Raw genomic sequence first — 26,863 nt, 5'->3', positions numbered from 1 at the left:
GTGCTGTAAATGACAAATAGGACAAATGATGATGTTCCTCATCAGTAAAAAATAATATTATAAAATAATCATGTTCCAAAAGACTAAAATAGGATTCTCAGTTTGACTGAAAAAATAAATAAAAAATCACATTAGCGTTAAGGTTAGGGTAAACTTAGAGAAAAATACAGGAGGAATTTGCAGGCAGGATAAATAGCACTTGGATCTGTTAACTTATTGTGGTAAAACGTCTACCCTTTACAATACTGAATTTTATGACCAAACAGCAGTAAAAGTAATTTCCAGCAGCATCAGCTGTACTTTGTAATTAGTGCCAATTAGCAAGTGTTGGTAAACACGGTCAAACACAAGAACTAACCTAGGATGATAACAAGTCTTCTCATTGAAATGATCAAATGGGTCACTTAGTCATATCCTTAGATACAGTCCATAAAGGTGTCCTCTAAAGTACCACCCAACCAAGCAACAGGAAGACTCACATGAGCAGATGAAGCAGACGTAACTCTCAAGCATTTCCTTTAAGAAGCAACAAAGTCCTCATTAGGAGGAAAGAGCAGGGGTTGAATGGCACTTTCAGTCACTCATTTGCTTTTAACCATGGGACACACGTTCGAGACCATCACACGCCAACTGTTTTTTCACTTCTGAGTTACTTTCAGTTACTGTAGTAACTCAACAACACTATATCACTTCCTGGTTGTGTTTTAGCAATAACATCACTTAGGGATACATCACAACACAGTGTTACCTTGGTTATATGTAAAGAAAACTTTGTAACTTCCTGACTGGGTTTACATGATAAGATCACTTAGTTAGAAATCAAAAATATTTGCTTAGGGTAAAAGACATTAACATTCATGCTGCAAGAAGTAAAAGCAACACAGATGGAAACATACATGTTTCCATGCATTTTACTTAATACTTGCAGGATTAGTGTTGCAGTCACAATGCTGTGGTGTTTAAAGGCCTGATGTGACTTAGTTAACATGTTGAAATAAATACTGAACTTAGGCTTTGACTTTGTCTCTGCTGCTATAGTAACCCACTTTAGATGCAGCTACAAATGGTGGTCCACCAGTTGTTTTATAGGTTTTCACAGTATTAAAGTTGGGAAAGAGTCCCACAAAATAAGGCAGGTATATACCAACAAAGTTCTCCTACCTTTTTTTTTTTTTTTTTACATCCTTTCTTGTTTATAAGACTTATTTCATGCAATCTTTAGAAAACAGGTAACTAACCAGTCATTCCAACATTGCTGTAAAATGTGTTTGTATTGGTTTTACTTGAGTGCCATCTACAGCAGTCACATTTTGACAGAAATCGTTCATTTCGGTTTTACTTAATGTTAAAATTCTATGTACATTTCTAACTAAGAGATCTTTATCAGTTAATTGATTTTACTGTTGTGGAAGCTGATTTAAAGGGATATCTTGTGGCTGTTATCTCACAGTTGTGACTAAGTATTTCCATCATCAGATAGGTTTCCTATTATTTCCGCATCCTAAATCAAACACTGATACACTCCAATCGTCTAATGACCTAATTGGATTAAAATGTATCCAAATTGATCAGGATCTGATTTTAAAATGTTTTGTTGCTTTAGTGAAAGCTGCTGTTTGTTTAGGAAAGTCTTTTTGTTGCAATCCCTGGGAGATGTGGACGACAGTTCCTGTGGTCACAAGATGGTCGCAATCAAACACTATCTGCTTCTGCTCTCTGTGACAGCTCTCATTATTGGAGGCCACCAAATAGTTACCAACTGATAAAAGCATATCACACTGGGGAGGAAATTGAATTCTGGAGGACATAAATTCTGACTAGGAGAGATCATAGTCTGAAGCTAATTTAAGGAAGATTAAATTAATTTCAATGACATCCATTCTATCTTGACGAAGCCGGTACATACCATAAAATAGCTCTGTTGCCTTGAGATAAGGGAATAGTCATTTTAGACTGGGCAAAGCACAAGCTGAGGATGAAGCCGTAATCCCATTGCTGCAACCATTTTTACAGAACATCATTGAGGATACAGAGTGTGTGACAGCCATTATTCTGTAAGGGGATTTTAGAAGTCTTTCATTTTGGTGTGATAATTTAATTGACTGCTGACCCAAAGCCTCGGGACACGCATGCCTTCATACACACTGTTCATGTTCAGTCATATTTCTTGTTTAGACTCACATCAATAGCAGAGGGTTTTTTTTTAAGAATGTCAAGCAGTGTGTCATAGCTGGGACTTTAACTTTGCATCATACAGTAGAAACACCCCCTTGTCTGTCATAGTAAAGAATGGACATAACTTGGCTGAGGAGTTGGCTGAGTTATTTTCGATTTTTGGATCATATGCTTTACTTGAATTGTAATCGTTAACTGATTTATTTTATTAAGTGGGGAGGAAAACAGTTCTATTCCTTACCTGAAACATCAATCATCAAGATTATAACTCAATAATTATATTAACAAAATAACTAAATTTCTTCAATACATTAAAAAAAAAAACAGTTTCTATTATAAGAAATGTAGAAGGTAACCTATACAGTCACCAGAAGAAAGATTTTTTTGTGCTAATCTGTATTCACAAACAAACAATCCTGACCAAGAGGACCTTAACAACTTTTCCCAAGACCAAATAGCCAAACTCAACAAATCACTTACAATATCTGATCTTCATGAAGCACTCAAACTGATGCCAAACAATAAATCACCATGTCCCAATGGCTTCCCTGCGGAATTCTATTTACTCTTTTGAAATATTCTGGCCACTGTTATCATTAAATTAATAGAAATTAAAAAAAAAAAATCTTACAGATACGAACACAGCCGCAATTTCTCTCCTACTTAACCCTGAATAAGACCCTATCACCACATCAAGCTACCACCCCACAGCTCTTATCTCACAGACTCTAAAACCATCAGTAAGACTTTAGCATTAAATAAGAGACAGTCACTTAATTTATTATATATCTGGATCAAACCGGTTTTACAAAAGGAAGGCACTCATCTTATAACTTATGCAGAGTATTCAGTGTATTTTTAATGCACTTTATTCTTACCAAGCGACAGCAATTGTTTCATTAAATGCATAAAAACATTTGATACAGTTAGTATAGGCTATTCCTATTTTCAACATTAATAAATGTGTTTTTGGTAAATCATTTGTTCATTGGGTGAAGGTTTTATACACATTACTGATGGCCACAATCACAGCGAACGGGCTAGCATCACAGTGCTTCTTCTGAAAAACAGAGGCACAAGACAACTGGATGTCCACTCCCTTTGTCATTATGTCATATTCATATAAGTACTTGATACATCTGTTTGTCTAAACATAAACGTCATTGGAATCCAATTTCAGAACATACACCATAAGATAAGTCTCTATGCAGATGATTCTTTACTTTACTTATGGGCTCCACGAGCGTCTCAGCGTGCAACCATTAACCTACAAACATCTTCACCCCCATATCAGACTGCACTATTAATTGGTTGAAGTCCACTACTCTTCTTCTTTCACCTAATAGCTGGGATGCAGCAGCCCTAGCGCCATCCTTTTCTCTGCATGTTGGTAACATCAAATATCTAGGAGTTCACATCCCCGCAGGCTGTCAGAGTTGGGAAAAAAATTAATTTCAAACCATTTCTCAAAACTTGGCTTTGGATGAATCTACCAATATCCCTGAGAGGAAGAATGGCTACAATTTAAATGACTGCATTATCCACGTTTAACTATCTTTTTTTCCACTATCCCATTAAACCTCCACTTTCCTGGTTCAGATCTTTAGATTATGTTATTTCAAAGTTTTACTAGAATAACAAAACACTTCATATCAAATTAAGCACTTTACAAAAAAAACAAAACACCAGTGGCTTAGTTGGAAGCTCCAACTATGTATAAATGTATAAATACTCTGGATAAACTTGGAACAAACGTTATGCAAAGAAATCAATATCAAATATCAAAGACTAACCCATCGCATTATAAGCCACCTATGCTTAAAAAACCCAGCCATTGCTACAACTCTGACAGCCTGGTGGGACTTTCACCAGATTACTAACACTTATAACACAACTATTTATCCTAATAGATATTCACCCATCTGGAACAACCCAGACCTCATAAGAAATAACAAAACATTCTGATTCTCTTCATGCATGATAATAATAAATAGAATAATAAACTAGAGAAAGATGTTTAAAATGGGCTGACATCTGGCAGACACAAAATCTTTAGATCTTATATCCTGACAGAGAACTCACGACTTGATGTTCGAGTGAACATTTGTTCTTTTAGCTTAATCCAGTTATTAAGCATCTACTCAATTTGTTTCTGAGAAGCTTTAAATGTGTTTACTATCCATAACTGTGGGAAATATGGCACTCGCAATACGACCCTGTTACCAAAGTAGAGGTGCTCTGTAATATGTAAATTAAGTATAATGTGACTGTTATTTACTGTATATTAATTGATAATAGCACAGAGAGAAAGGACATTTTTGTGAAATGCTTGATCAATGTATAATCAATATGTCTTTTATTAACTCTTTAAAGTATTTGAGAACCGAGGAGACCAGTTGCTGTAGTTTTGAAAGCAAAATGTCTGGCTGTTCTTAGCTTTTTTCAGCTGTAGACAGATTATAGTCTAACCAACTGATTGGTTTCATATGGTTTTTTATGGATTCGTATAGCTTAGTATCATAAGAACAACAATGGAATTTTTATGCCATGGTATCTAAAAAGATTACGTAATGGAAGCATGTATAAAGTGAATAGAATCTGTCCAAGCACAGAACCCTGTGGAACCCCATGACTTCCTCTGGTGTGCCAGGAAGATTATTTATTTACAAGATCAAACTGGAGTCTATCAAATAAATATGACTTAAGCAAGCCTAATGCAGTTCCTTTAATCACAGTAACATGTTGAAGTCTCTGTAATAGAATGCTGTGATCGATGGTATAAAATGCAGCACTGAGGTCCAAGGACAAGCACAAACATAAGTCAGTTATCAGAGGTTAAGAAAATATCTCTGGTAACTTTAACCAGTGCAGTTTCTGTGCTATGATGTTCTCTGAATCCTGACTGAAACTCTTCACACAGATTATTTCTGTGTCATACTTGCAAAACTGCCTTGCTGAAATAAGACTACAAATAATTATAAACTGGTTTGTTCTATATTTGTGATATCAATTCAAGCCTTCCTCCCCAGTTATTATACTATACTATATTTATACTATACTATGAATAAAGAGCTTCTAAATCTCCCCTGTACTAGCTTATTATAGATGGGATTCACATGCACTCGTTTCAGGCTTGTTTTGTCTTATTTCTCATTCACTTTTGATTGGATGAAGACACGCTCTGCTGGAACATTGAGAATGTTTGAGCACAAGCTGTTCAAATTGAGTGAGTGATCCAAACATCAAGCAAAGCTACAATTAGCTCTAAGTGGATTTTTTTTGTTGGTTTGTTCGTTTTTTTTTGGTTTTTTTTAAGTGTTTTTGTGTGAAGTATTTGTGAGTAGTTGCTGTCGAACGTGCAGATGACAGAGTGCTCTTAGTTTGGAGAAACAGATTATTTCCTGATGGATGAGTTAAAGCTAAAAGGGCCAGAAGGGCAAATTTTTCTTAAACTGTTTCATGTTTGATTCTTTGATCTTCACCAACTTGTTTCTAGTTTAGTTGTCTTCAGCAGTGGATGTAAAGTATGTAAAGCGTTTATCAGATTGTGTTGCAGCCTGCCTGCTGGGTGATGATCTTTGTCTAACTGCAAGTGACACTTTTCACATTATGCAATGTTATGTTACAGACAAAAAGAAAGGGGGGAAAATTAATAAATTTAGTGGGTGACAATCAGATTCTCCTTAGGCTGGAGAACTTTATTTCCAATAGAAGTTATCACACATTTCTTGTTGCAAACTTCAGACATAGTCTTACCCCACGTATACTCAATTCTTTCAACTTGAAACCTGTCTATGAAAATATGTATGTGTATTATGTGTCTCATTTAGTTCTCATTTACCATCAGTGGCGCAAAAAGTGGGTTTGCACTATATGCGGTGCATGGGGGCACTGCACTGGAAGGGGCGCCAGAGCGATCGCAGAAAAATAATTTGGAGTTACACGACTACATAATCGAAAGTCATTGTAACCTCATTACCGTAATCTGATTATTGTAACCTTATTACAGTCACCTAAATACAGTCACCTGAGTAATCTGATTACAGTAATCCGAGTACTCTGATTACAGTCATCTGAGTACAGTGATCAGATTACTGCAATCTGATTACTGTAACCTTATTATTGAATTGTTATGAATGGGGGGTGCCAGTCATGTGTCTGCATACCCCTCAGAAAGTAGGTAGTTGCACCCCTGTTTACCATCATTTAGTTTGTCTAGTACTCTCTCAGAGTGAGAAATGGCCTTTTCTCTCAAGACGGAGTCCTTGTGGTTGAGCTGTCTAAATGGTTAATGAATTGCAGAAGAACAGTGACACAAATTAATCTCACAGAAGTCTCTGGGTATTATAGGAACCATTTAAAAGTTTAATCAATAACTCTGAAGTTGAAAGCATGCAGGCGCTAAACTTGTTTGGTCGCAATAAACAGAATGCAGACTGCAGCCTCCTCTAAATCATGGTGACAAGCACAGTCACACTAAATCGCTACAAGTGAAAAATAAATGTCTGCATAACTTTATCAGCTGTGGCTCCATGTTTCCTTTGGGATCAGAGGGATATCAGCAAAACACAACAGTGGAAATTAATGATTTGTCATCTAAACTGAAACTCCATATTGGCTGTTTGGGGGATGATATGTAACGTCAGATGAAATATGTGCCCTTTTTGAATGCTGCACAGTTTTATGTGCCCTAACAACATCTAAATGTCTATCATCTTGGATTTTATCGTGCCCCTACATATTCTTGAATTAGTAAACTTGATCTTACTCCCTGTAAGTGCAATTTCTTTGATAAAACAACTCACGTCAAATTCTGTTTTTATGTAATCTTGAATTAAAGTTTTACAAATTGTTTATAACACGGTATAAAGTTAATAGTTTTTTACAGTTTATTTGAATCCTTGTTGATTGTTGAGGAGTCCCATACATTTTTTATCTGTTTCTTTGGTGCTTAAATAATTTCTATGCTTTCATGCTGATGCCTCTTTAATGGTCTACTGATGCCTATGAATGTCACTTTCCTTTTTTCCTTACATTGACACAACAAGATGTTGTCATCCTCCCACTCATTTTTCCTGTTCTCGTGAATTTTACCCAGTTCCTCCTCTTCATCTCAGACATGATTCGCAAATCTGCAATCCCCTCATCCGTCTCTTCCTTCCACCATCCCTTTACTCCTCTTCATCTTTCAGAAGTGTAACCTACGGTCACCAGCTGTGCAGGGAGCCCCAGAGTGTGTTTACGCTGAGCTGCACTTTATCACACGCAGCCGCACAGCTGCCAACTTTACTCGGAGCATATTCCAGCCTTCCTGCCTCTGGCAATGTTTTTCTTTTTTTCTTTTTTGGTGCCGGTCACATCCCACACCACTGCTGCATGCTACTTTGTCTCCAGCTGCTGCCCTGCTGGAGAAGGTGGGTTGAACTGTTAATGGCCTGTGGAGTGCAAACACCGGTGCCCACCACTGCCACTGGGCAGGCTTACAGCACGCCTTGCAGTAAAAATGTCAAATTAAACAAAGACCACCATTCACATTTTTACTATTGTGTAGTTTTTGTCATGTAAATTTTAGCGGTCTTTTAATATTAATTGTTGCCGTATCTCTCAGCTGGCCTCTTGTTGACATGTTGACACAGCATTAAAATAACTCCCCCATGTTTGGTCTGGTAACATTATAATACTGTCCCAAGAACACAGGGGGCCTGGTGATGAGCTGCCTCCCTCCTGCAGAACTCTTGTCCCCAGGCAGACAGGATGGAATAAATTCCCTACTCTCTCTTATAGAGTCCCCTGAGTCATCACAGCCTATCAGGACAGAGAGATCTCCATTGCCCTCCAGCCCCCCCTCCTTAAAGCACATCAAGTGCTGCTGGTGTGGACTTTTATGCAAGGTGACAGCTCCTCACACTTCAGTGTTCAGATCACCTCAAGTAGCTCAAATATTGGAAAAAAATGAGCACACTTCCCACCGTGGTGACCAAATGTAGATTGACTGAGGGTATCCGCAGGCCGCAGCGCCCCTATCCTCCTGTCCTGTCAGAACAGGCCTGCTGGTTACTCTCTACATAAGAGAGAGCACAGCGCAGAGTCGCATCAGAGGGGAAAACTGGCTGCAGACAGAAGAGGGTGGTGGAGGGGAGTGAACACTTTGAAGCCATTGGAGGTGATGTCAAGTTTGCTTAGACTCAAGGATGGTGTTTGAATATGCTGGCCACTAATACGGCACCAGTATCTCTGTCCTCATCTCTGTTTTCTGTCACCATGTACAATCTTGGCTCGCCTCCTCGGCTCCTGACAATGTCCTTTCACATCATGTTATTTCAGACTCGGAGCTGCAGTCAGCAAGCCGTCACTCAGCTTCTTTGTCTGAAAGTCAGGCCCTTTTTGCCGTTAATGCACTCAGTGTCTCTATAAAAATGTTGAGGAATTTGCTATCTATTTCCCTGTCAGAAAATCATTAATGGTGGAGCTGGAATATCACTCACTGGTTTGCCTTATTTAAAGCAGGGTGCAAGTGGCAAGTGGTATTTTGCATGCAAAGATTTCAGATGATGCCCTGGCTTTCTGGTCATTAGGTCTCTCTATAATCAGGAAGTCTTTTGTATTTTTTTAATCGGCTTAAAACACCCACGTAACTCTCATGCCCTAGGAAATAACTAGAATATCTTTTATTCCCATCTGGGTTGGTTGTTGTCTGTGTGTTTGTTCAACAACAGCTCACTCTGTAACCTTGCTGGGCAGAAGCCAAAAAAACTATTAAAGCATTAAGTATATCTCCTAATTGCAAAGTTTAAGTTGAAGTCATGGCTCAGCCGGATACACCAGTGATACCTTTAAAGAGTACTCAGGCTATCTGTCTTGAGGCAGACATGGGCTGAAGCTCAGAAATTGAGAGATGTTCAAATCCTGCTTTGTTGTAATGTTAACCGAATCTTGGATAACTGGCAGTGTGGATGTTTATTGTCTAGAACAATGAATTTAGCTTTTACCTCACACTGTACTCATCATACCTCAAAACAAGACAAATGCAATTTAGCAGAGTGGGTGGGTATTCATTTCTTGAATTTCATCCATTTCTGAGTTGATTCAGTCAGTTGTTCACAGAGGATAAAATCAGCCATCATTTCATGGCTACAGAGCAGTCAGACACAGCCCTCCAGTGTCTTCAGTTGACTCTTCTGGCCCTGTCAAGTCCTCCTTCAATCTCAGAGTCTGAGCAGTCGCGTGGAGGTTGACATGATTGCCTTTAAGCAGCCCCTCTTAGCCAGTGACACACAGCTGCAGCCAGGCACCTCTTCTGACAGTAAGAGCACCATGATGGATTGCCTTGCCAAAACTGCTGATCAAAGGAGGTTAAAGTTCAGATGTGTGTCTAGCTTCACGAGGCATGTGCAATCACCAGAGATGGCTTTTCCTTTTTAAATATCTGAGCAGGAGCCTGAATTTCTATTTTACTGATGGCTGTTAGATCTGATCGAGCTTCAGGGCAATTAAGTCATTAATTACTAGAAATTAATCATAATATATATATAAACTTGGTATGCGTGTGTGTATATAAAAGATGAAAAGGTTGTCAAGAATATTTTGAGTTTAAGCTGAGCCTCAAAATTATCTATCAGGTTCAAGCTTCACCCTTGACGTCAATATCCCAACAAAAACAGCTTATTCTTTGACCACATAAATACACATAAAATGCCTTCTCTGCAACATGGAAGCTCTTTGCAGAAAAGAGCAGACATGTAAAAGTTTCTGACATGTGTCGCACTACCATTGAGACACCGCCACTGATGTAGGTGGAGCTGACAGCATCCCAGCCACTGAAGATGGCTCTGGGACATACCAAGTTTGGTATGTGTCAGCTCTCATTGTTGTCAGGATACATCCAGTGTGAAGTCTGAATACGTTAACAGCGTCATTAAAAAGGGAATTCATATAAAACATTCTGGGTTGAAGGATAGGAAAATGTTTTTGTGTTTGCCCTCATTCCTCTCTAAGCACGTAAGTGGGTGAAGATACTGCAAACCATGCAAGAATAGAATATATCATCCAGTGTGCAACGGTCGTTTGAAGAATATGGGCAGAATCATGCAGAGAATTCTATGTCGTATGATGTCTTCTGGCCACAAGGAAATCAAAATAATTTCAAATGGCAATGAAAGATGGAGTGAAATAGAGAGGGACATGACATTGTTTAAATATGGGACACTTTTCTTTAAAACAGTGTAGTCTTAAAAGGGATTTATAAAGATGAATTTGGATTTTCTGATAAAAAGTGCTGATCATTTTAGAGTAGTATCCCAGACAGCTGGGTTGCTGCTGGGAAGGTCACATTTTCTGATGCCCAAATGTCAATTGTCTAACATGCAGTTATGCTCAAATATATAGTTAAGGTGAAGATTCAAGTGTGTCTGAATTCTAGAACAGAATAATTACTATAGAAATGACCCAAAAGAGCAGTTTTACCATTTGTGGCTTGAATTTTTTAAGATAACCTGATTAAAGGGGAAATGAGGCAGAGTGAAGCATCCCTATCTAAAGATTCTGGCTGGAGTGGGAGACAGTTTAAGGTGACTATAGAGTCTTATTTCTAGGCCAGATTCACATTAGTGGCATTTATCACTGAGAGGGAAGATGGTATAATTAGCTTGTCAGTCTACTTTAGGCTGAGCTGGCGCTCTTTGCGAAGAAGAATAGACTGCAAGCCCAAGGAGCTGACAGCCAGTCGATAATGTGGCAATTAATGCCATAAATAATTCTTAAGCCAATTATGTTAAAATGGACCTCATGCTCTAAAACAGCTCTTTATTTCTTATCATTTTATGATGTGTTCTGTATCAAACAGCAGGAGCAGAGTTTTTCCTGTATTTCAACATATGGCCGGCATATGGTGAAGTCATAATGTGAGGCATAAAGATGAGGGAGGCCATGCAGGAGATTTATTTGTTGATTAGTTTGCTTTTGACTTCTGAATGTCTTCCTCATTGCTGAAGCGTCACCTGCAGTAAAAGGCAAATACAGAGTGTAAAACCACTTTTAATCAAAATGATACTACCTTCATGGCACTAGCGGTATAAGATGGGTTCAGCTCATAAAGAATGTGAGTAATTTAATGATAGTAGTGGTTAAATATATCAAATGCTTCTGCTGGCCTTGGAAGGGTCAAGCTCACTGTGATATATAGAGAAGACTGTGATGGCTGAAGGTCGTGTCAGCTTCTTCTGCATAATACATGAATCCTGTAACTCTCTGACTCCAATCTTCCTGAACCTGAACCTTGGGATGAAATTTTACTAAGTAAATCAGCAAGCATGTTGGCATTTCTATTAACCTCCTGTGAGAATCTGACAGAAACATGAATCACAGTAAATAATATCTTGAAAATTATAAATCGTGTTTACAACTTTGGCTGAGAAGTGATGTAATGGGATGTGGCCATCTGTTTGCTGTTTGTTATTGCTAATTTCATTGTAGAGAAGCAAAAGAGAAGGTGGTGTAATTATGCAGACTGTAATTTGGCACAGAAAAAAAAACCCTCATTGCTGATGAAAAACAGAAAGAAATGTTCAATGTGTTATTTGCACTGAACAACATTTACAGATGGTATTTGACTTTATGTTACATTAAAGTTGTTTTAATCTTGCATTGCATAGGTCACAATTTGCTTCTGATGAATGATATTTCCAACTTGAAGCAAAAAAATAGCCAAGAGCTTTGATTTATGCATGCATGGAGAGAAACAAAAGAAAGCAAATGTTGACCTTTACAATGAACATGAAGGGTCAGTGTGGCAACTGCGCCTTGCAGGCAAATTGCCTCCCAGTGCCAGTGATCTATCTTTACAGCAGGGATGAAATTCTCATCTTTTGCCATTTTATTTCTGTTTCTCCAAGAAGAATGTTGAGCGCCATATTGCCTTTCTCTGCAAATAGGTCACATCAAACCAACTACATAAAAAGGGGAATAAATGAAGTAGCAGTGTAGCAAATACTGAACTTTTCTCAGTTTAAATCCAGATCAGCGCTGAGAATCTTTACTTTGTTTTAGACTGTGTGCACACCCAAACTCCCCTGCCCTCTTTCATTCTGTATCAAAGGGTAAACTAATGCAAAATGTATATGGCCCTTGGCATAAAAGATGGTGGTGTGGCTCAGTATGGGAAGATGTGTGCTAAAAGCTTAAAACATCTGTGTAAACACATGGTTTTTTTCCAACCATGTAGACAATGTTCTCATAGCCGTAAGATAGATGTCCAAGGCAATATACCTTACCCTGGGGCAATGCTGGAATGGCTTTGAACGTCTGAAAAACACTGAGCTCCAAGCAATATCCACTTTCAATATTCCAGCTTTACAGCAAAGCACAGAAGAACTCAACCAATGGCTTTTATTTGACTCTGTTGTTCCAAGCTTTGCATCGATTGTAGCAGTGCAGAGAGGAAATGTTTTCGTACAAAGAATTCAGTGATGCCTTACGGTTAGGTGTTTTTTGGGGTGCTTTGGCCACACTATGTTCAATTTTTTATCATTTTTCTGTGAAAGGGTTAAGGAAGGCAGGGGCAAACAGAACAACAAAGAAAGAACCTTCTGCCTTTGTTGTTCTTTAACTCTGTTAATAGCCCAAGGTAAGGATTTATCTGCTCTTGTCAATTTGCCTCAGTCTCAATATAAAGCACCAAGGTCACTTTTTCCTTGCCTGGCCCACAGGATTAAATTGTCATGTCCCTCTAATAGGCAGCACAGGGAATCATTAGTCCAGCTCAGCTGCCTGACTGATAGGCATTTCAGTCCAATCATGGGAGTGTGCCGCCACAGGCCAGCCAGTATTGACACTGTGTCAGGACTGAGAGGGGACGCCTTAATCAGCCAGGACACACTCAACATTGATTTGACAAGCTGCCGTAATGACCCCCTTGTTTTGGTAAAGGATCACTGTTTATCCAGGCTGGCATTGATGCACTTGGAGTGCTGCATTGTCATGGAAACTATTATCACCCGTAGAGCTAGGCAAGAGTTGTCCCTCGAAGTGACCATGGATTGTGGCGTTCCTGTCAGATGTGATGAAAAAAGGATGAAAAATAAAAAAAACAGAATCTACATATCAACAAGTATCTTTTATCCCCTCTCCAAAACTGGTGTTATCTGAGATACTTATCTGCTACAGCAGTTTTGGATTGTTGATTTATAATTTTATGAATGTAGTGTTCCTGCTTACAGTTGATATATTTTCCAGCTGAGGCTTATGTCTTGTTAACACAAAGGAGAAGATTTCTAAAGGTAACCTGCAGGAAATACATAAATAGTCTTACATTTGTATTACACCTGTGTCCACAATTTTAATTGATTTACTGTAAAATGACAAAGTATTTTTACTGTATTTAATTGATAAAAATGAACTTCTATGGCCTTCAGCTTTTGTGAAACCTCACTAAAACACAACAATTTCTGAGCTTTTACACGGACTTTGCACACAGCGCCATATGACTGTTAGATTTATTTTAAGTTGGACTTTTCTGTTAGTTTGTGTACTACTGTTTTAAGCCCTAAAGTTCTTCTTCATCAGGTTTTTTCTGAAACCACATGTGATTAGAGAATGATGACTCTTGGTGAACTGGCAGACAATTTGCACACCTTAAGGTAATGACTAGTAATGACTAGCCATCCTTTGATACATTTCATTTGTTATTCTACATTTCATATTCGGCTGTACCATGAATTTCAAAAAGTTGTATTGAAGAAGACTTGATACTGGCAATTGGCACCTTAAATCCAGTTGGAAAATGTTTTCAAGCTGTTGTAAATAAAGCGAAACCTAGCACTGGGAATGTTCTCATAAACTTGCTTATAATCGGCCCAAAGCAGTCTCCCCCAGCTAGCTATCAGCGCCAAAGGGGGTTTAAGGCACCTGCTCACTGTAGCCTCACCTTTCAAACATGGAGGAAACATTTGTCTTTTATATACAGGGCATGATTTTAACTGCTGCCCTATCACAAAAAGGCCAGTGATCCCAAACGTTCTTCTCTTTTTTGTTCAGTTAAATGTGCACAGTCATGACTGGTGAGATGCTTGGCTGATTTAACCCTTTAATATATACAACTATGTCACAGTTTGGTTGATATGTCTCTGCTGATGGGTATTGTTTCCACTTGTGCAAAGATTTAGACGTGACTTCTAGCTCTTGCTAGCATCTTAACTAACCTCTACTCACTTTCTTTATAACTGAAAAACTCCATTTGACAATTGGAAGTTTGGGTAAATCATCAATTCGTGTTTTCATCTTATTATAATTATTAGATTTTTTTTCCCTTTCACATTATCTTATGTTTATTTAGTCACCCAAGAAAGCACTCCCAGAAAGCGCAGTGAATTACTACAAAACTGACACTAAAATCTATTAATGGAGCTTTAGCTGATTTATGCAGTGTTTTTAAAATGATGGTTGCATGTGTTTGTTTACTAACAGGAGGTGACACAGCCGCTGGCAGGAGGATCAGCGGCCTCTCTGTGAGGTGTTAGACTGTAAATATTATTGGCATGCTGACAGTCTCCCACTGTGCTGCGGTGTGTAAAATCGTTAACAAGCAACATGATGGGCTCTTTCTATACCCAAGGTGAGAATGTGGAGTGTTTTTATCAGTCATTATCCAGAGGGTACCAAGAAATGTCTTGTGTCATCCGATCAGTCTGACAGCCTGCTGTTGTGTGTATATAGTCCCTCTTTTGAGAGGCAAAATTGCTAAAGATGGATGAAAGGTACTGTATGATGGTGTTTTCTGTGATACTTATTATATCCAAACATCAGGCAATCATCCACATTAGGAGATCAGTCTGGGAAGATTTGACATGACATACTGTAGAACACAATACATCGGCTTTTAATTTGTGAAAATACAAAATGAAATCATGTACAATTTATGTACAAATCTATTTGTACAAGACAAACTGTATTTATTACTGTGTATTATGACATGGATATCAGCTTACGACCATCAATGTGCTAAAAAAAGAAATGCACAAAATAATATAAACTATTCTGCAGCTGTGACTGTCTCTCAACCCCACAGGTACTTTTAAACAAGATTACTCTACAAAGAAATACTTTACATTAAGCTTTACAGATTTACATGAAAATGCATTGCTTTTTACGGTGAAGGATCATTCAGAAACAACTTTAAGACTTTAGAAATGATTTATCTTTACCACAGTTGTGGTTATCACCAGGAAATTACAGCGTAACATTGAGAAAGCTAAACTAAAAGCCTCTTTTCGCAGCAGTGGGGTCTTCCTAGAGTCCTCCGTTGGCTTCAGCACTGCCTGGCACATTACTGGCACTGAGGGATGGACAGCTTGGATGTTCTCTGTGCCAGTAAAAATGTTGCAGCCTTTTTTTCCAATAACATTCAACATGAGTACTAGACTGGGCTGTAATGCATCATATGTGGATTGAGAATTTCACTTACCGCTATTTTTTTTTCTTTCCTTTGCCCTCATTGATCCTGACGTAAAGTGACAAAAGTGCCAATATAGCTATGTTCCGTTATTTAAATAAGACGTGATTCTTACCAGCCATGCTGTGTGTCCGAAAAACAAATGATTGCTGCTTCATCAGAAGCAAATTATTTGTTTGTGTTAATGTATATCTATATATCTCTATATAGAGATATATAGATATATATATATTATTATAAACATTAATCATTCACCAAAGTGGTTTACCAACACAGTGCGGTTTGAGCACATAAATAGCCTAAATCAGTTCTATGATAGAGCTGTTTTCAAAAAGCTTTCCACAAAAAGCAGTGATTATGGCATTAAGATTGGTCATGGAGTATATTCAAGTTGCCTCATGGCCTCCAAGACAATCCTGTGTCAGGCAGTGCTCACAGCCAAAGGAGGACATAAAGACGCCCACTTCATGCGATATGTGGCTTTCAGGTTCAACTCATCTACAGGCTTAAAACATGGCGCCATGCTGTGTCTTAGCAGCTGGCTAGTTTTTTTTTTTTTTGTTTTGTTTTGTTTTTTTGTGAAAATTAAAAGCTTTCATGTTATAAGAGGAAGTGTGTGAGCTCACCAACAAAACAGCTCTATCATATTTGGCTATTGATCTTAAAGAAAAAAAACCCCACTTCAAACAGTTTTACCTTTAAAGAAAGATTCCTGGGGTTTTGGACATTGCAAACAAACAAAAAAAAAAAGCAACATGAACACGTTTATAAACTTGAAAAGGCAAAGATAAGACATATATAATTGGATAGAGATAAGGCTGGAGCCAAATGCCATTACAATTGGACACTGGCTATCATAACTGTCACAAATGTTGTGAATTAGCTCCAAATGGCAAAGAAATCACTGACAGTCAGTCATCAACGATGCCATTGTGGTGGGGGTTGCAGCTGGATGTAAAATACACGTTAACATACTGTATAGAGTAGTGGTTGTAGTTGTTCATGGACAGCTAAAAAGGCAACTTTTACTAAATTCTTCATCGAGTAATGATAACAATCACCTCTTTTAGTAGTAGTGGTAGTCAATTTTACATTGCTCTTCTTAAGTGACCCTCATTCCCCAAAATGAAACAAATAGTCATGGAGTCTGGTCAATCCTAAAGAGAAGCTGTGCAAACTAATGGCTGAGTGGTGGTAACATTTGACTACAATTGTCATCGTGGTTCTAAATCAGCCCATACAAATTGCTGCAGAGGTGAAGGAGGAAAGCAGTTTGTTTCGTCCAATGTCAGCTGATGATTTATGTTTTCAGATGAGATGTCCCAAGTCCCAGACTGACACCTACACAATAAGTCCTCTGGGAATCCAGGCGACCAGGTGTCAGCGTGGGTCCCGAGCTCAGCACTCGTCCTCTGCCTCTCTGATGGGTGGAATTGAGCTGCTTGTGGATTTTTTCTGACTGACTTGGTGGATGGCGAGAGTATTCACAGGCTTGATCTGTATGGTCCTCAGGTGGGTATTCTCTGGCTCATCTGTAAACCATGTCTTTTCTGAGAAATAGCCAAAATCATATAGAGAAAAAGAAGGGGAGACATCAGACTGTTAATGCTACATGGAGGTCAATTGAAGTTTTAGTGTTTGTGATCTATGACTCGTAAATCACTTTAAAGAATACTGCTTCAATTTTTGATTCTGCCAAGACATATTTATGGTCCAAGGTGGTATTTTAACAGCAGGTACAGTAAATATGACAACATGTCATGAGTTTTAGCAGCTGTAATGTCAACTGTTTTTTTTTTTTTATATCATACTGCTGTTGAAACATGCTGTTTTGTTGGGTCAGCAGACATGCAGCTCACCAATTAACAAAATCGGTTTTCAGACTTCACCGTGCCATAATAAAAATAAAAAAAAAGTACTTTCAACCACATATTTAATTTATATATATATAGTTTTTTCCCCTTTATGATGAGCTTTAGGGTTTTGGCTTGATGCAAGGTTTTCTTTAGAAAAAAAAAAAATAAATAAAAAATACCGATGAACCATACACTTGGCAATGCCCACATTCATGCATTTTCATCAACATGACCGGGCGCTACAGTGCATTCACACATATGTCTGCAGATATATGTTGCAAATAATAAAAAATTCAAACATAGCATGATACAGAATAAAGTTAGGTAGCGTCAAACCTTTCAGTTGCAAACAAACATTCCAGAGTCAAACCTACATTGAGATGTGGTGCACAGGTTATAACCATGCGGTCCTGATGCAGTCAAAACTATTTGGCTATCATTCAAAGAGCAAAATGTCAGCGAGGACATGACCGTGTTCAGTGCATTATTTAACATCATGCAAAATCATTCACTTCCGTACCTTGGCTCACTCTATTCATCCTTGTTGCACTTTGGGAAAAGAAAGTAGTACACTATATGTAAGCTAAATGGGCAATGTGACCATTAATAACAAAACTGCACAGCATGATGATGAGAAGCAAGAAAGAAAAAGAGAAAAACTGCACATGAGGTCATTATATAGAAATGTAGAGTGGTTTAACAGCAGGCTTTGATAAACTCAAGACAAAAGGGATCATGTCAGGTCTTTAAGAGCCATTATTATGCATCTAGCCGCTACAGCATGTATCAAGCAGCCATAGTGTGTCCATGCCTGTTGCTACAGCAGTTGGAAAGTTGATGGAATTTAAAATCCAAAGAGCAGCATGCAGCAATAAAACCAAACAAGTTGTATAAAGTATTTAAACCAACACAAATCACTGATTTTTAAAATGTGAATATAAATGTTTTTATTTTTTATTTGAAAAAGCACTGCTTACTAACCATGGAAAGCTTGATGTGTTCATTCAGCAAATGTGGTTTGTGAGCTTTTTTTAATGAACGGAAGTATTAGAAGGTACTTGCATACTGTACCTCTGCCAATTCTGCAACATCCTTTGAATGACTCGAATAATGAAATGTTTAGGTAATTGTATGAAGATATACCCAGTTGACAGAACATAATGCTGATCAACTAACAGCAGCCATCATTTCTGGGAAAAAAACCTTCATTAAAACCATAAACATATGCAGTTTAGAGAACTGTCAGTTTACTACTTTCATGTAAAGTCTTTCTTGAAAACTCTACTTAATAATAGATGTGGAAGTTCTGCTGCTCAAACTGTTCTAGTGTTGTGCTGTACACCTTCATACAATTTGATTGGCTTGGAATACAATGTACATTCTTTATTAGGGTTAAAAGCTCTTCAGATACATGTGAAATTGACTGTGTTGATAATTTAATAGGTTCAAAGTACATCTGCTGATACTTATAAACTTCCAGCTGAGCTTTCAGGTGTTGGAGTTTGCCCTGAAAATGAGCAAGTTTTCAGAATTAATAGTCTTTCTGCTTTGGGTTTTATATAATATGGAATGCTTGGTCAAGGCCGCTGGAAGAAATCCTCTGCTTGATCTAAACTTGGGTAGTGCTGTGTTATTAGACAGAAGAATCACTGGCTTTCCCGTTAGAACATGAACATCTTGGACATAACAGAACCAGGACCAAACTCTGTGTCCTGTGAAAGCGAGGCTGCTCTGGTCATATATCCGGCTGTTTGCTGTATGCTGTTTTAGCCACAGAAAAAAATATTTTTTTGTTTGTTTTTGGAAGGTTGTCTCCTGCTGAACAGTCTGGACTGCAGAAGAACAACTCACATGGCCCAACAAGTTCAGCTAGATTGGCTGCCACAACATAGACCAGTGTGACTTTGCCCTGCAGCGGGGATGCCATTACTATCTATTTGCTAATATTCTGAATCTAACAAAACTTTTAAATATTTGCTTGTAAGTTTACAGAACACATCAAACCAAATATTGGAGACTGGTTAAAATGATTTAATCCAATCCGGTGCTTTATGTCTTACATACTTATTTCAGCTTAGGTGCAGAGTTGTAAACTGATCACATAAAGTGATGGTGAACAAGGAACATCTTACATAATTTTCTTTTAAAAATTATTCCTGCACCCAGTGTGCAGTTAAACATGTCAAAAGCCACCTCTTCCATTAGGTTCTGACCTAAACTATCAAAGATGTCAGCTGCAGTGACAAAACAACCAACAAGTGTTGTAAAAGTTGTGGACCTCCATCAAGCTGAAGGAGGTTATTCAGGTTTTGTTGGCGAAGATTTGTTGAGTCAACAAGAATCATCAGTGAGAGGCCACAAAGACTGTGACCTCTGTGGTTACAGATGCTCAAGATGGATAAAGGGAGAAAGTGTGGGACATTTGGTCCTTGTCAAGCAAGAGATATTATAATGTAATCTATGCTGGACTTTTTGACGATTGTGTTGTGTGCTGCCTGCAGATTTAAATTGCTGCCATTTGTTGATGATGTCATTCTGTCTGCTTCACTGAACCATGACTGGACAGTATTTAAAAAGTATTGTTCAGTCTTTGTGGCCAATGTCGCTAATCGACAAAAACATCCTGGGGAAGACGAAAAAAAACGTAGAATGAAAATTAGATGTGACATTCACATGTAAAGACAATGTAATTATAATGTAGGTGTAACTTTATTAATTTTAACAGCTTCTACTTGCAAAATATCTTGACATTATTAATACTTTGTGGCAGCAAGTAACATTTTATCAAATCAATACAATTTTAATGAAAATAAAAAGGCATTAAGAGGACAGGGTGTGCAACATTTCAAAGACAAGACATACCAACTTTTAAGACATGTAATTTAAAAGTGCAAATCAAGTACAATAAGGTTCAACTTCAAAGAAAAGTAAAACAAATGCAAGTTTTAGCTGAGTGAAACTTGGAATGCAAGGAGGTGAAGAGGCTCCAGAGAAGGGAGGTTTTTTAACACAAGAAAATTGCAGTCAAGGTAGAGGTCCTAAATTTTTGCTCCTTCATAGTTGGAATTGCCATACTTTGAGTTGCACAGTGCATTAAACAATATCACATATTGTATGTTATAAAACAGTGATTAATTTTAACTCTGTGAACCAGGTGTGCACAATAAAAATAAAAAAAAACTAAAAATATAGCAGCACTTGACTCAAATGCTGCTATATTCAGACTGTAGTTTGTTTATTCAGAGAATATTCCTAAGTGCAGAGGGGCTTTGAATGTGTTTTTTTTTTTTTTTTAATATTTAAATCATGATAAGATGCAATTTGAGATTGTCATTCTTGTGTTGAAAATGCAGAAGAGTGGGGGGAAAAAGGTCAGTGCATGGAGAAACAAAAGCCCTGGCGGTTTCTTATTCTGACCCATACAATGGTTCAGTCCTGTTCAAGGGGAAAAACAAAGTAGTTGATTGTTTTGTTAAATGCAAACTAAGACCTACAAGTGACACATACATACACATTCAGACAAACAGACATACATCGGCAACCAGACGTGTTACAGTTTGTCTGGACCCTGCAAAAGGACACACAGGACAACACTGCTGGCAGGCACTGTTTACAGACATGGACAGTCAGAGAGCTTTAGAGGGGCACATACTTTTGTTTGTCTCGTGAGTCCCTGCTTTTGATGCGGTTGGTGCGGTTGGTAGTTGGAATAGAGTGGACGGAGGAGCTCTTTTTGCTTGAAGAATGGGAAGAGTGAGAAGAGTGGGAGAGGCTGGTTCGAGACTGGCCAGCATTGTGGTCAAACTGCATCAGGCAGAATATCAGATCTGAGGGCACCAGTTCAAACGCATACGGCGGATTGGTGATGACATACCTAGAAAAGACACAAACCAGATGTGAGGTCTCTTCTAAATGTAGAGATTTTTTAATTTTTTTGCCAGGACACTTACTCACCGTTTGGTACACTGGCTTTGTGTACACTGGAGATGTGCGTCTCGTAACCGATAGATACCAAAACACAACATGTTGTATGTTTTCAGGGCTTTACAAAACAGGTCACCATAACAGCCACCATCCTGCAAGAGAGCACAACAAAATACAGAAATTTGTAAAATATAAAAACATTTTAAAATGTATTCATAGAAAAGAACTGTATTGTAAATTTAATGTAGTTCTGGACAACAAGAATAAAATATGATGAAAGTGATATCATTAACTGTTATCACGTCCAAATCTATCAACAAAATGACATACAAATGTATGCAAGTCTTTGTCCATACATGAGTGTTTATTTAGCAGAATTGACTTGCTGGAACAGACCTTTCCCTCTTGATAACACTTGGAGTATAATTAGTGACAATACTAAGAGCTAATGTCAGGGAAGGTCAGTACAGAGAAAGTAGTTGTTGTGACTGACCAGAGCTGGCATGTTTCTGACCTGCAAGAGTTTTAGCTGTGCATTTGTCCATTACAGCTGTTAGCTTTTTCAGTAACAGAGCTGTTTGTTGTTGCTGCGAACAAATGAACTCGTAGCTTTTAGTTTGACATCCGCTCACATGTGAAAGCACACTGTGATATAGCTCCTAAATATGAATGCTGTTATTAAAAGATGATATACTTGTTGTAGTTTTCCAAAAATATATATTTTGTTTAGTTCGAACAAGAAGACATCCTATCGTATAGTGCAGAATTAACATAATTGTATAGTATTCATTTTTCTCATCTCAGCTATGTCATAGCTAACCCTTTTAGTCTGAATATTTTGACTGAAGACCGCTTCTTTAATGCAGGAGGACAGAGATGACCTTAGCCCTTGGGTGACAAGGCCACTGACTTACCCCGAGGTCAGCAAAGGGCCCGTCGTACAATGCCAGCTGTGCCACACGACACCTGTCCCTGTTTGCCAGGGTCTGCGGGGTGCTGTAGCCGCCCCGTAATGCATTCTCCTCCGCCAGCAGCCCCTCCAGCTCCGGTGTTGCCCCGCCTGTTACCAGCGTCCGGATCAAGGTGAGGATATTGTCATTGAAGTATGTCTGGAGGAATAAAGGGAAAGGGGGGTGGGGGTGAATCCTTAAGCAAATGCCACCAAACGGTCACAACTGAACCTTCTGAAAGTGCCGGTCAGTTTGAAGAGTACCATCTAACCATGCTCTGTCACTGTCCACTGTCCAGTTAGATTCAGATTATATATGTGTGGCTCCAGATGTGTTAGGTTAAATCTGAGAGGAATAAATTTTAAAAAAAAGTCAGCCTCATTACACTGTTCTGTGCACTGTAGTTGCAACCTTTCTAATTTATTCCAGTTATTGGTTTGCTGATTTTAACAAGGGGACACGTCTGCCCTTTTCTTTGCACTGCAATCTTTTGTCTTCCACGGCTTGTACAGCACAGTGACATCTCCCTTGGCTGCTGACAGCACTATTGACTTGGATGATGGATGAGGGCTGTCCATTAGGTAGCATTACCTTTGTCTACACTGGGCACACTTGAAGGCAGCTTTGTTCTAACCTCAATCAAACTGAAAGCCAAACAAATGAAGCCATCATACCTATACAAGTTACATTCTTGTCATTTTTTAGTTTTAACTGGAATGCTTATTTAATTAAATTTTTTTAAGCCGTGGCGGAAGTAATCTGTTCTTTGTGCGATTATAAAACATAAGATGTCTTTGCATTTTTCAGATCACTGCCTTCATAATAACCTCATTATATTGACAGATTTGTCTGTTAGCTTCCGTTTCTGACTTACTGCACTCATTAGAGAGTCCAGCACGCTGACTGCGAAGGCTGTCCCACAGGCAAAAGGCTGAGTGAGGTATAACTCTGTGTCTGGGTCGTCGTCATCATCTTGGTCCAGGAACTGAACGTTGGAGTCATTTACTGTGGGGGCAAACATACATGTCATGAATGATACAAAATGTGCTTGTTTGTTTTCTTCACATTAAAACCAGATCTCGTGGAACTGTTTTTGATTTGAAAAGCATGGATCAGGCGAATACTTGATTCACATGAAAAAGAGGACACACAGTGGTTGTGCACAACAGGCAGTAGCTGCAGATATGGACTGTTTTAGGAATATATATACATAATCGGACATGTTCTCCTTCATATATTTTTTTCCAAAATTTGGACAAAACTTGTCTTTTATATGAATTGAAATGACACGGCGTCTAGTTGTTGTATTCAGTCATGTAGCCAACTTGCCTCTGCCACATTCCATATCCAGGCCATTCATGCACACTCATGACACCATGCATATTGTCAAAGTTCCAGGCCTCAATTCAAAGACCTCCTAAGGTCAGTATCAGTAAACCTAATATGCTGTTGTTTGTCTTGTAAATCCAAGACAGAACTTCCAATTACTTGTACTTGCATGTCAGGTCAAATAAAAGCATCTCATTGCCCCAGAACCTTCTTTAAAGACATCTTTGAGCACAGAAACACATGCAGTAGCTGGAAGAAAGTAATGATGTAAAATGTAGTTGGAGAACTGCTCCTTCTGTGAGGACAGAAATAAATGCCAGTCATATCGACAGGGCTGAGATGAAAGAAGGGCACGGGCCAGAGAATGTGATCCGACAGAAGATGCTATGAAAACAGCCACAAGGACTTCTGGGGGATCAAAGGCCCTGTAATTCTTAGAAAAATAAAAGGGAGAAATTTTGCTTTGAGATAAGGGGCGAAAACAAGACAGGCAATTTTAACCAGAACCAAGGGTAAAATGTGCTCAAAGTGATGCCATGGGAATGGACTGAGCCTCTTGTGCAGCAAGAGAAATCAAAAGAAAGCTGATATGGAGGCAGCAGTTACAACACTGCAGTACAGGACAGAGGCACTTCTTACCCAGCTCAGTTATCATTTGTATGCTGGTCCCACTGCTTTTTTCCTGACTGAATGAAATCACAGGCAGTTTTTTGCCTGGCTTTGCTAATGGTGCTAGACAAGTGTTGAGGAAAAACAGTTACTGGTACATGTCAACAAGGGACAAACACACATAAAAGCTCTACTTTTAATACTCTTGGAAAAAAAAAAGCGTCAACAATTTCTACTTGCAGAAATGATATTTTCAGATCTGCTTAACAAAAAAACATGCTGTGGTTAAAAGAGCATATCAGTTATCAGACACAAATATACAGTAGCTATCATACCTAGTTCTGTTATGATGGGGATATTTGCTCCGGTTGTGACCGAGGTTTGCCTCACTAATCCATGGACTGGACTGTTTTCAGGAGAAGATCTGTCCATCCCTGGTGGCGTGAAGCCTAAATGGACACATTACACAAGTCACATCTGTTAATGCAATATTCAGTACTTCACCTGAGGATACAATCCAACATAGCAGAAGAAATAAAATATCTAGGTTTTTTTTTTTTTTTATCATTTTACAATCACTGGTAAAGCATCAACTTGAGGAGTTCAATATTGCTGTGTACTTGTAAAGAACCAATATTAATCCATATATAATAGATACGACACACGAGTCATTTTGTTTTTACAGATTGTGTTTACACAGAGGTGGAAACCTTTCACACACACACACCAAATGTACAGTGTGAAGCCACAAAAGAAAATAAGTGATGCAATATTGAATTCAAATTGACTTGACAGTCTTTGCTCTCTTCAAACTGACATGTAAGCACATTAAATCAGTGATGCTGTATGTATTATACATAGGCCATGCTTTGACATCCATCACATACTGCTGAATAAGGCAAATGTGAGGCCATACATGTATTAGAAGAATAATGAAATTGGAAATTTTTCTCCTCACTTCAGTTCAAAGGGTTTCTAAAAGCATTTCCCTTAATGGTACACAGTTATCATTATTCAGGACCATCTGATGCTAACTGGGTGTTCCAGTTGTCATTTAGAAAGCTGTAACATGCAATATTAATAAGTTAACCACATTATTTTTTTACAAAGTCATCCAAGAAACTAAACCAAGATTCCAAGGCAATGTTTTAGGGCCAATGATGTACATGTTGCCACCAATGAAGCTTGTGAGCAAACCAGTTGTTACAGTAACCTGAGGAATAGTCAGTAGGGTTTACTGTCAAACACAGCAACAACAGGTCAGCCAGGCAGCACCCAGCGAGGAATATTCTCTGTGCCATGGCCTTGTCCCTTCCAGGCAGTGCAGTGAACTATGATAGGGCATCTTTACCTTGAGAATTGGCCTGCAAGACCCCAATGCTGTCGTCAAACTGCATGGATTTGATGTTGAGTGATGCCAAGATGCATTCTTTGTCCTGAAGTGATGCATCGTCAATATTGTTCTGATTGGCTGACAGGATGACACACATGTCGCAGAGGTTGATGTTGACAGCTCTCAGATCTGCCCTACTCAACGGTGTGCCCTTTGAGAAGAAGTGAAAGGGAAAATTTGTTATCTCACCTATGTAATACAAGAGATGAAGACCTCTCAAACTTGAGACTTATGTGGACACCCCAAATTTCTTGTGTCAAATACTGTACGTGGTGACTGCAGTAAATAGTTAACCAAGACTCACATGTTTTGTTCAAATTAAACTACTAATACAACAAGTTTGACTAGATTTTTAAAAGACTACCTTGTCTTGTGCTTCGAGTTAGCTTTGACTTTCTCAATATTTACCAAAAACCTCAATCTTTCCCCAAGCTAAATGCTTATCAAGCTTCGCCATAAATGATGTTAATCAGGCCAGGAGTGAATGTTCTAGTGAGGAGCACTTAGAGTTTTGAGACTCAAAACTTATTCAGTGTAAACATTTAGTAAGTGATCGTGTCATGCTGTCAATCAAATATATTTGTTACATCGAATGTGAAATATGTGATATATATGAATACATACAAACATTTGAAATGAGTGATTTTGCTCTACTTACAGGCAGAATGGAGACTTTTGGGAAATTATGTAGAGTTTCCCACTCCCTCTTCAAATACTCAAGGGATCCAACAAACACGATGTGCTTCAGCTCATGGTAGTGAAAGTTGCTTGCTCTCAGAGGCATTACAAAGTTCCGGAGGCCAATCAATGCCGATTTCACGTCTCCAAATATGCACACGACCACATGACCGCTCAGAACGGTCATGGCTGCCTCACTGCGGGTCTGCGAGGGAAATAGAAGGGGGAACAAAATATTTTAATGTCAGGAATTTGGCATAAATTGGCCTTCTAGCTAATGTTAGTGCTTTCTTCTTTTTCACTCAGCCTGTAAAATATATCATGCAGTTAATGATGGCAAAAGATTATGAAAGTAATTTGAAAAGTGGCATATGTATTAGTATAAGAAATGTTGCAAATGACATGTCAAACACCTCATTACAGAGTGTCTAAGTGCCCTGTCAACCTCCAATGGTACTTTGTCACATGGCACATCTGTCACCAGAAAGAAAAGTGTCAAGGACAA

The 26,863-nt window shown here is 38.4% G+C and overlaps 1 protein-coding gene and 1 long non-coding RNA gene across 11 annotated transcripts in view; one reads left to right on the top strand and one right to left on the bottom strand.

Annotated features, from left to right (window-relative positions):
* The first annotated feature begins 7,143 nt into the window (after positions 1–7,143).
* Positions 7,144–26,425, top strand: LOC140278940 (uncharacterized). 3 transcript variants are annotated; one of them, XR_011909229.1, is made up of 5 exons: positions 7,156–7,589; positions 12,714–12,796; positions 14,635–14,782; positions 16,932–17,131; positions 26,341–26,425. It is a non-coding gene; the product is annotated as an uncharacterized lncRNA (long non-coding RNA). The 3 variants fall into 3 exon arrangements; XR_011909230.1 differs by lacking the exons at positions 12,714–12,796; positions 26,341–26,425 and adding an exon at positions 19,283–19,543 and having other exon boundaries at positions 7,144–7,589; XR_011909228.1 differs by lacking the exon at positions 12,714–12,796 and having other exon boundaries at positions 7,162–7,589.
* Positions 15,029–26,863, bottom strand: part of LOC140278930 (calcium-activated potassium channel subunit alpha-1a-like) — an 89,165-nt gene continuing 77,330 nt past the window's right edge. For 3 of the 8 annotated variants that reach the window (XM_072374048.1, XM_072374052.1, XM_072374053.1), the window contains 9 exons: positions 26,339–26,563; positions 25,639–25,831; positions 24,623–24,736; positions 23,224–23,354; positions 22,314–22,508; positions 21,430–21,551; positions 21,128–21,349; positions 17,996–18,024; positions 15,029–17,169 (listed from right to left, as the gene is read on the bottom strand). In XM_072374048.1, the coding sequence (XP_072230149.1) occupies positions 17,018–17,169; positions 17,996–18,024; positions 21,128–21,349; positions 21,430–21,551; positions 22,314–22,508; positions 23,224–23,354; positions 24,623–24,736; positions 25,639–25,831; positions 26,339–26,563 (1,383 nt within the window). In that variant the 3' untranslated portion in view covers positions 15,029–17,017. Of the gene's footprint in view, positions 17,170–17,995; positions 18,025–21,127; positions 21,350–21,429; positions 21,552–22,313; positions 22,509–23,223; positions 23,355–24,317; positions 24,411–24,622; positions 24,737–25,638; positions 25,832–26,338; positions 26,564–26,863 lie in introns of all 8 variants that reach the window. The other 5 variants (XM_072374047.1, XM_072374050.1, XM_072374051.1 and 2 more) reach the window with 3 other exon arrangements.

This window comes from Leuresthes tenuis, unplaced genomic scaffold (assembly GCF_036924035.1).
Source record: "Leuresthes tenuis unplaced genomic scaffold, fLeuTen1.0.hap1 SCAF_20, whole genome shotgun sequence".
Taxonomy (NCBI): Eukaryota; Metazoa; Chordata; class Actinopteri; order Atheriniformes; family Atherinopsidae; genus Leuresthes; species Leuresthes tenuis.
Note: the sequence above shows the minus strand (reverse complement) of the source record. Positions and strands in the feature narration are given on the sequence as shown.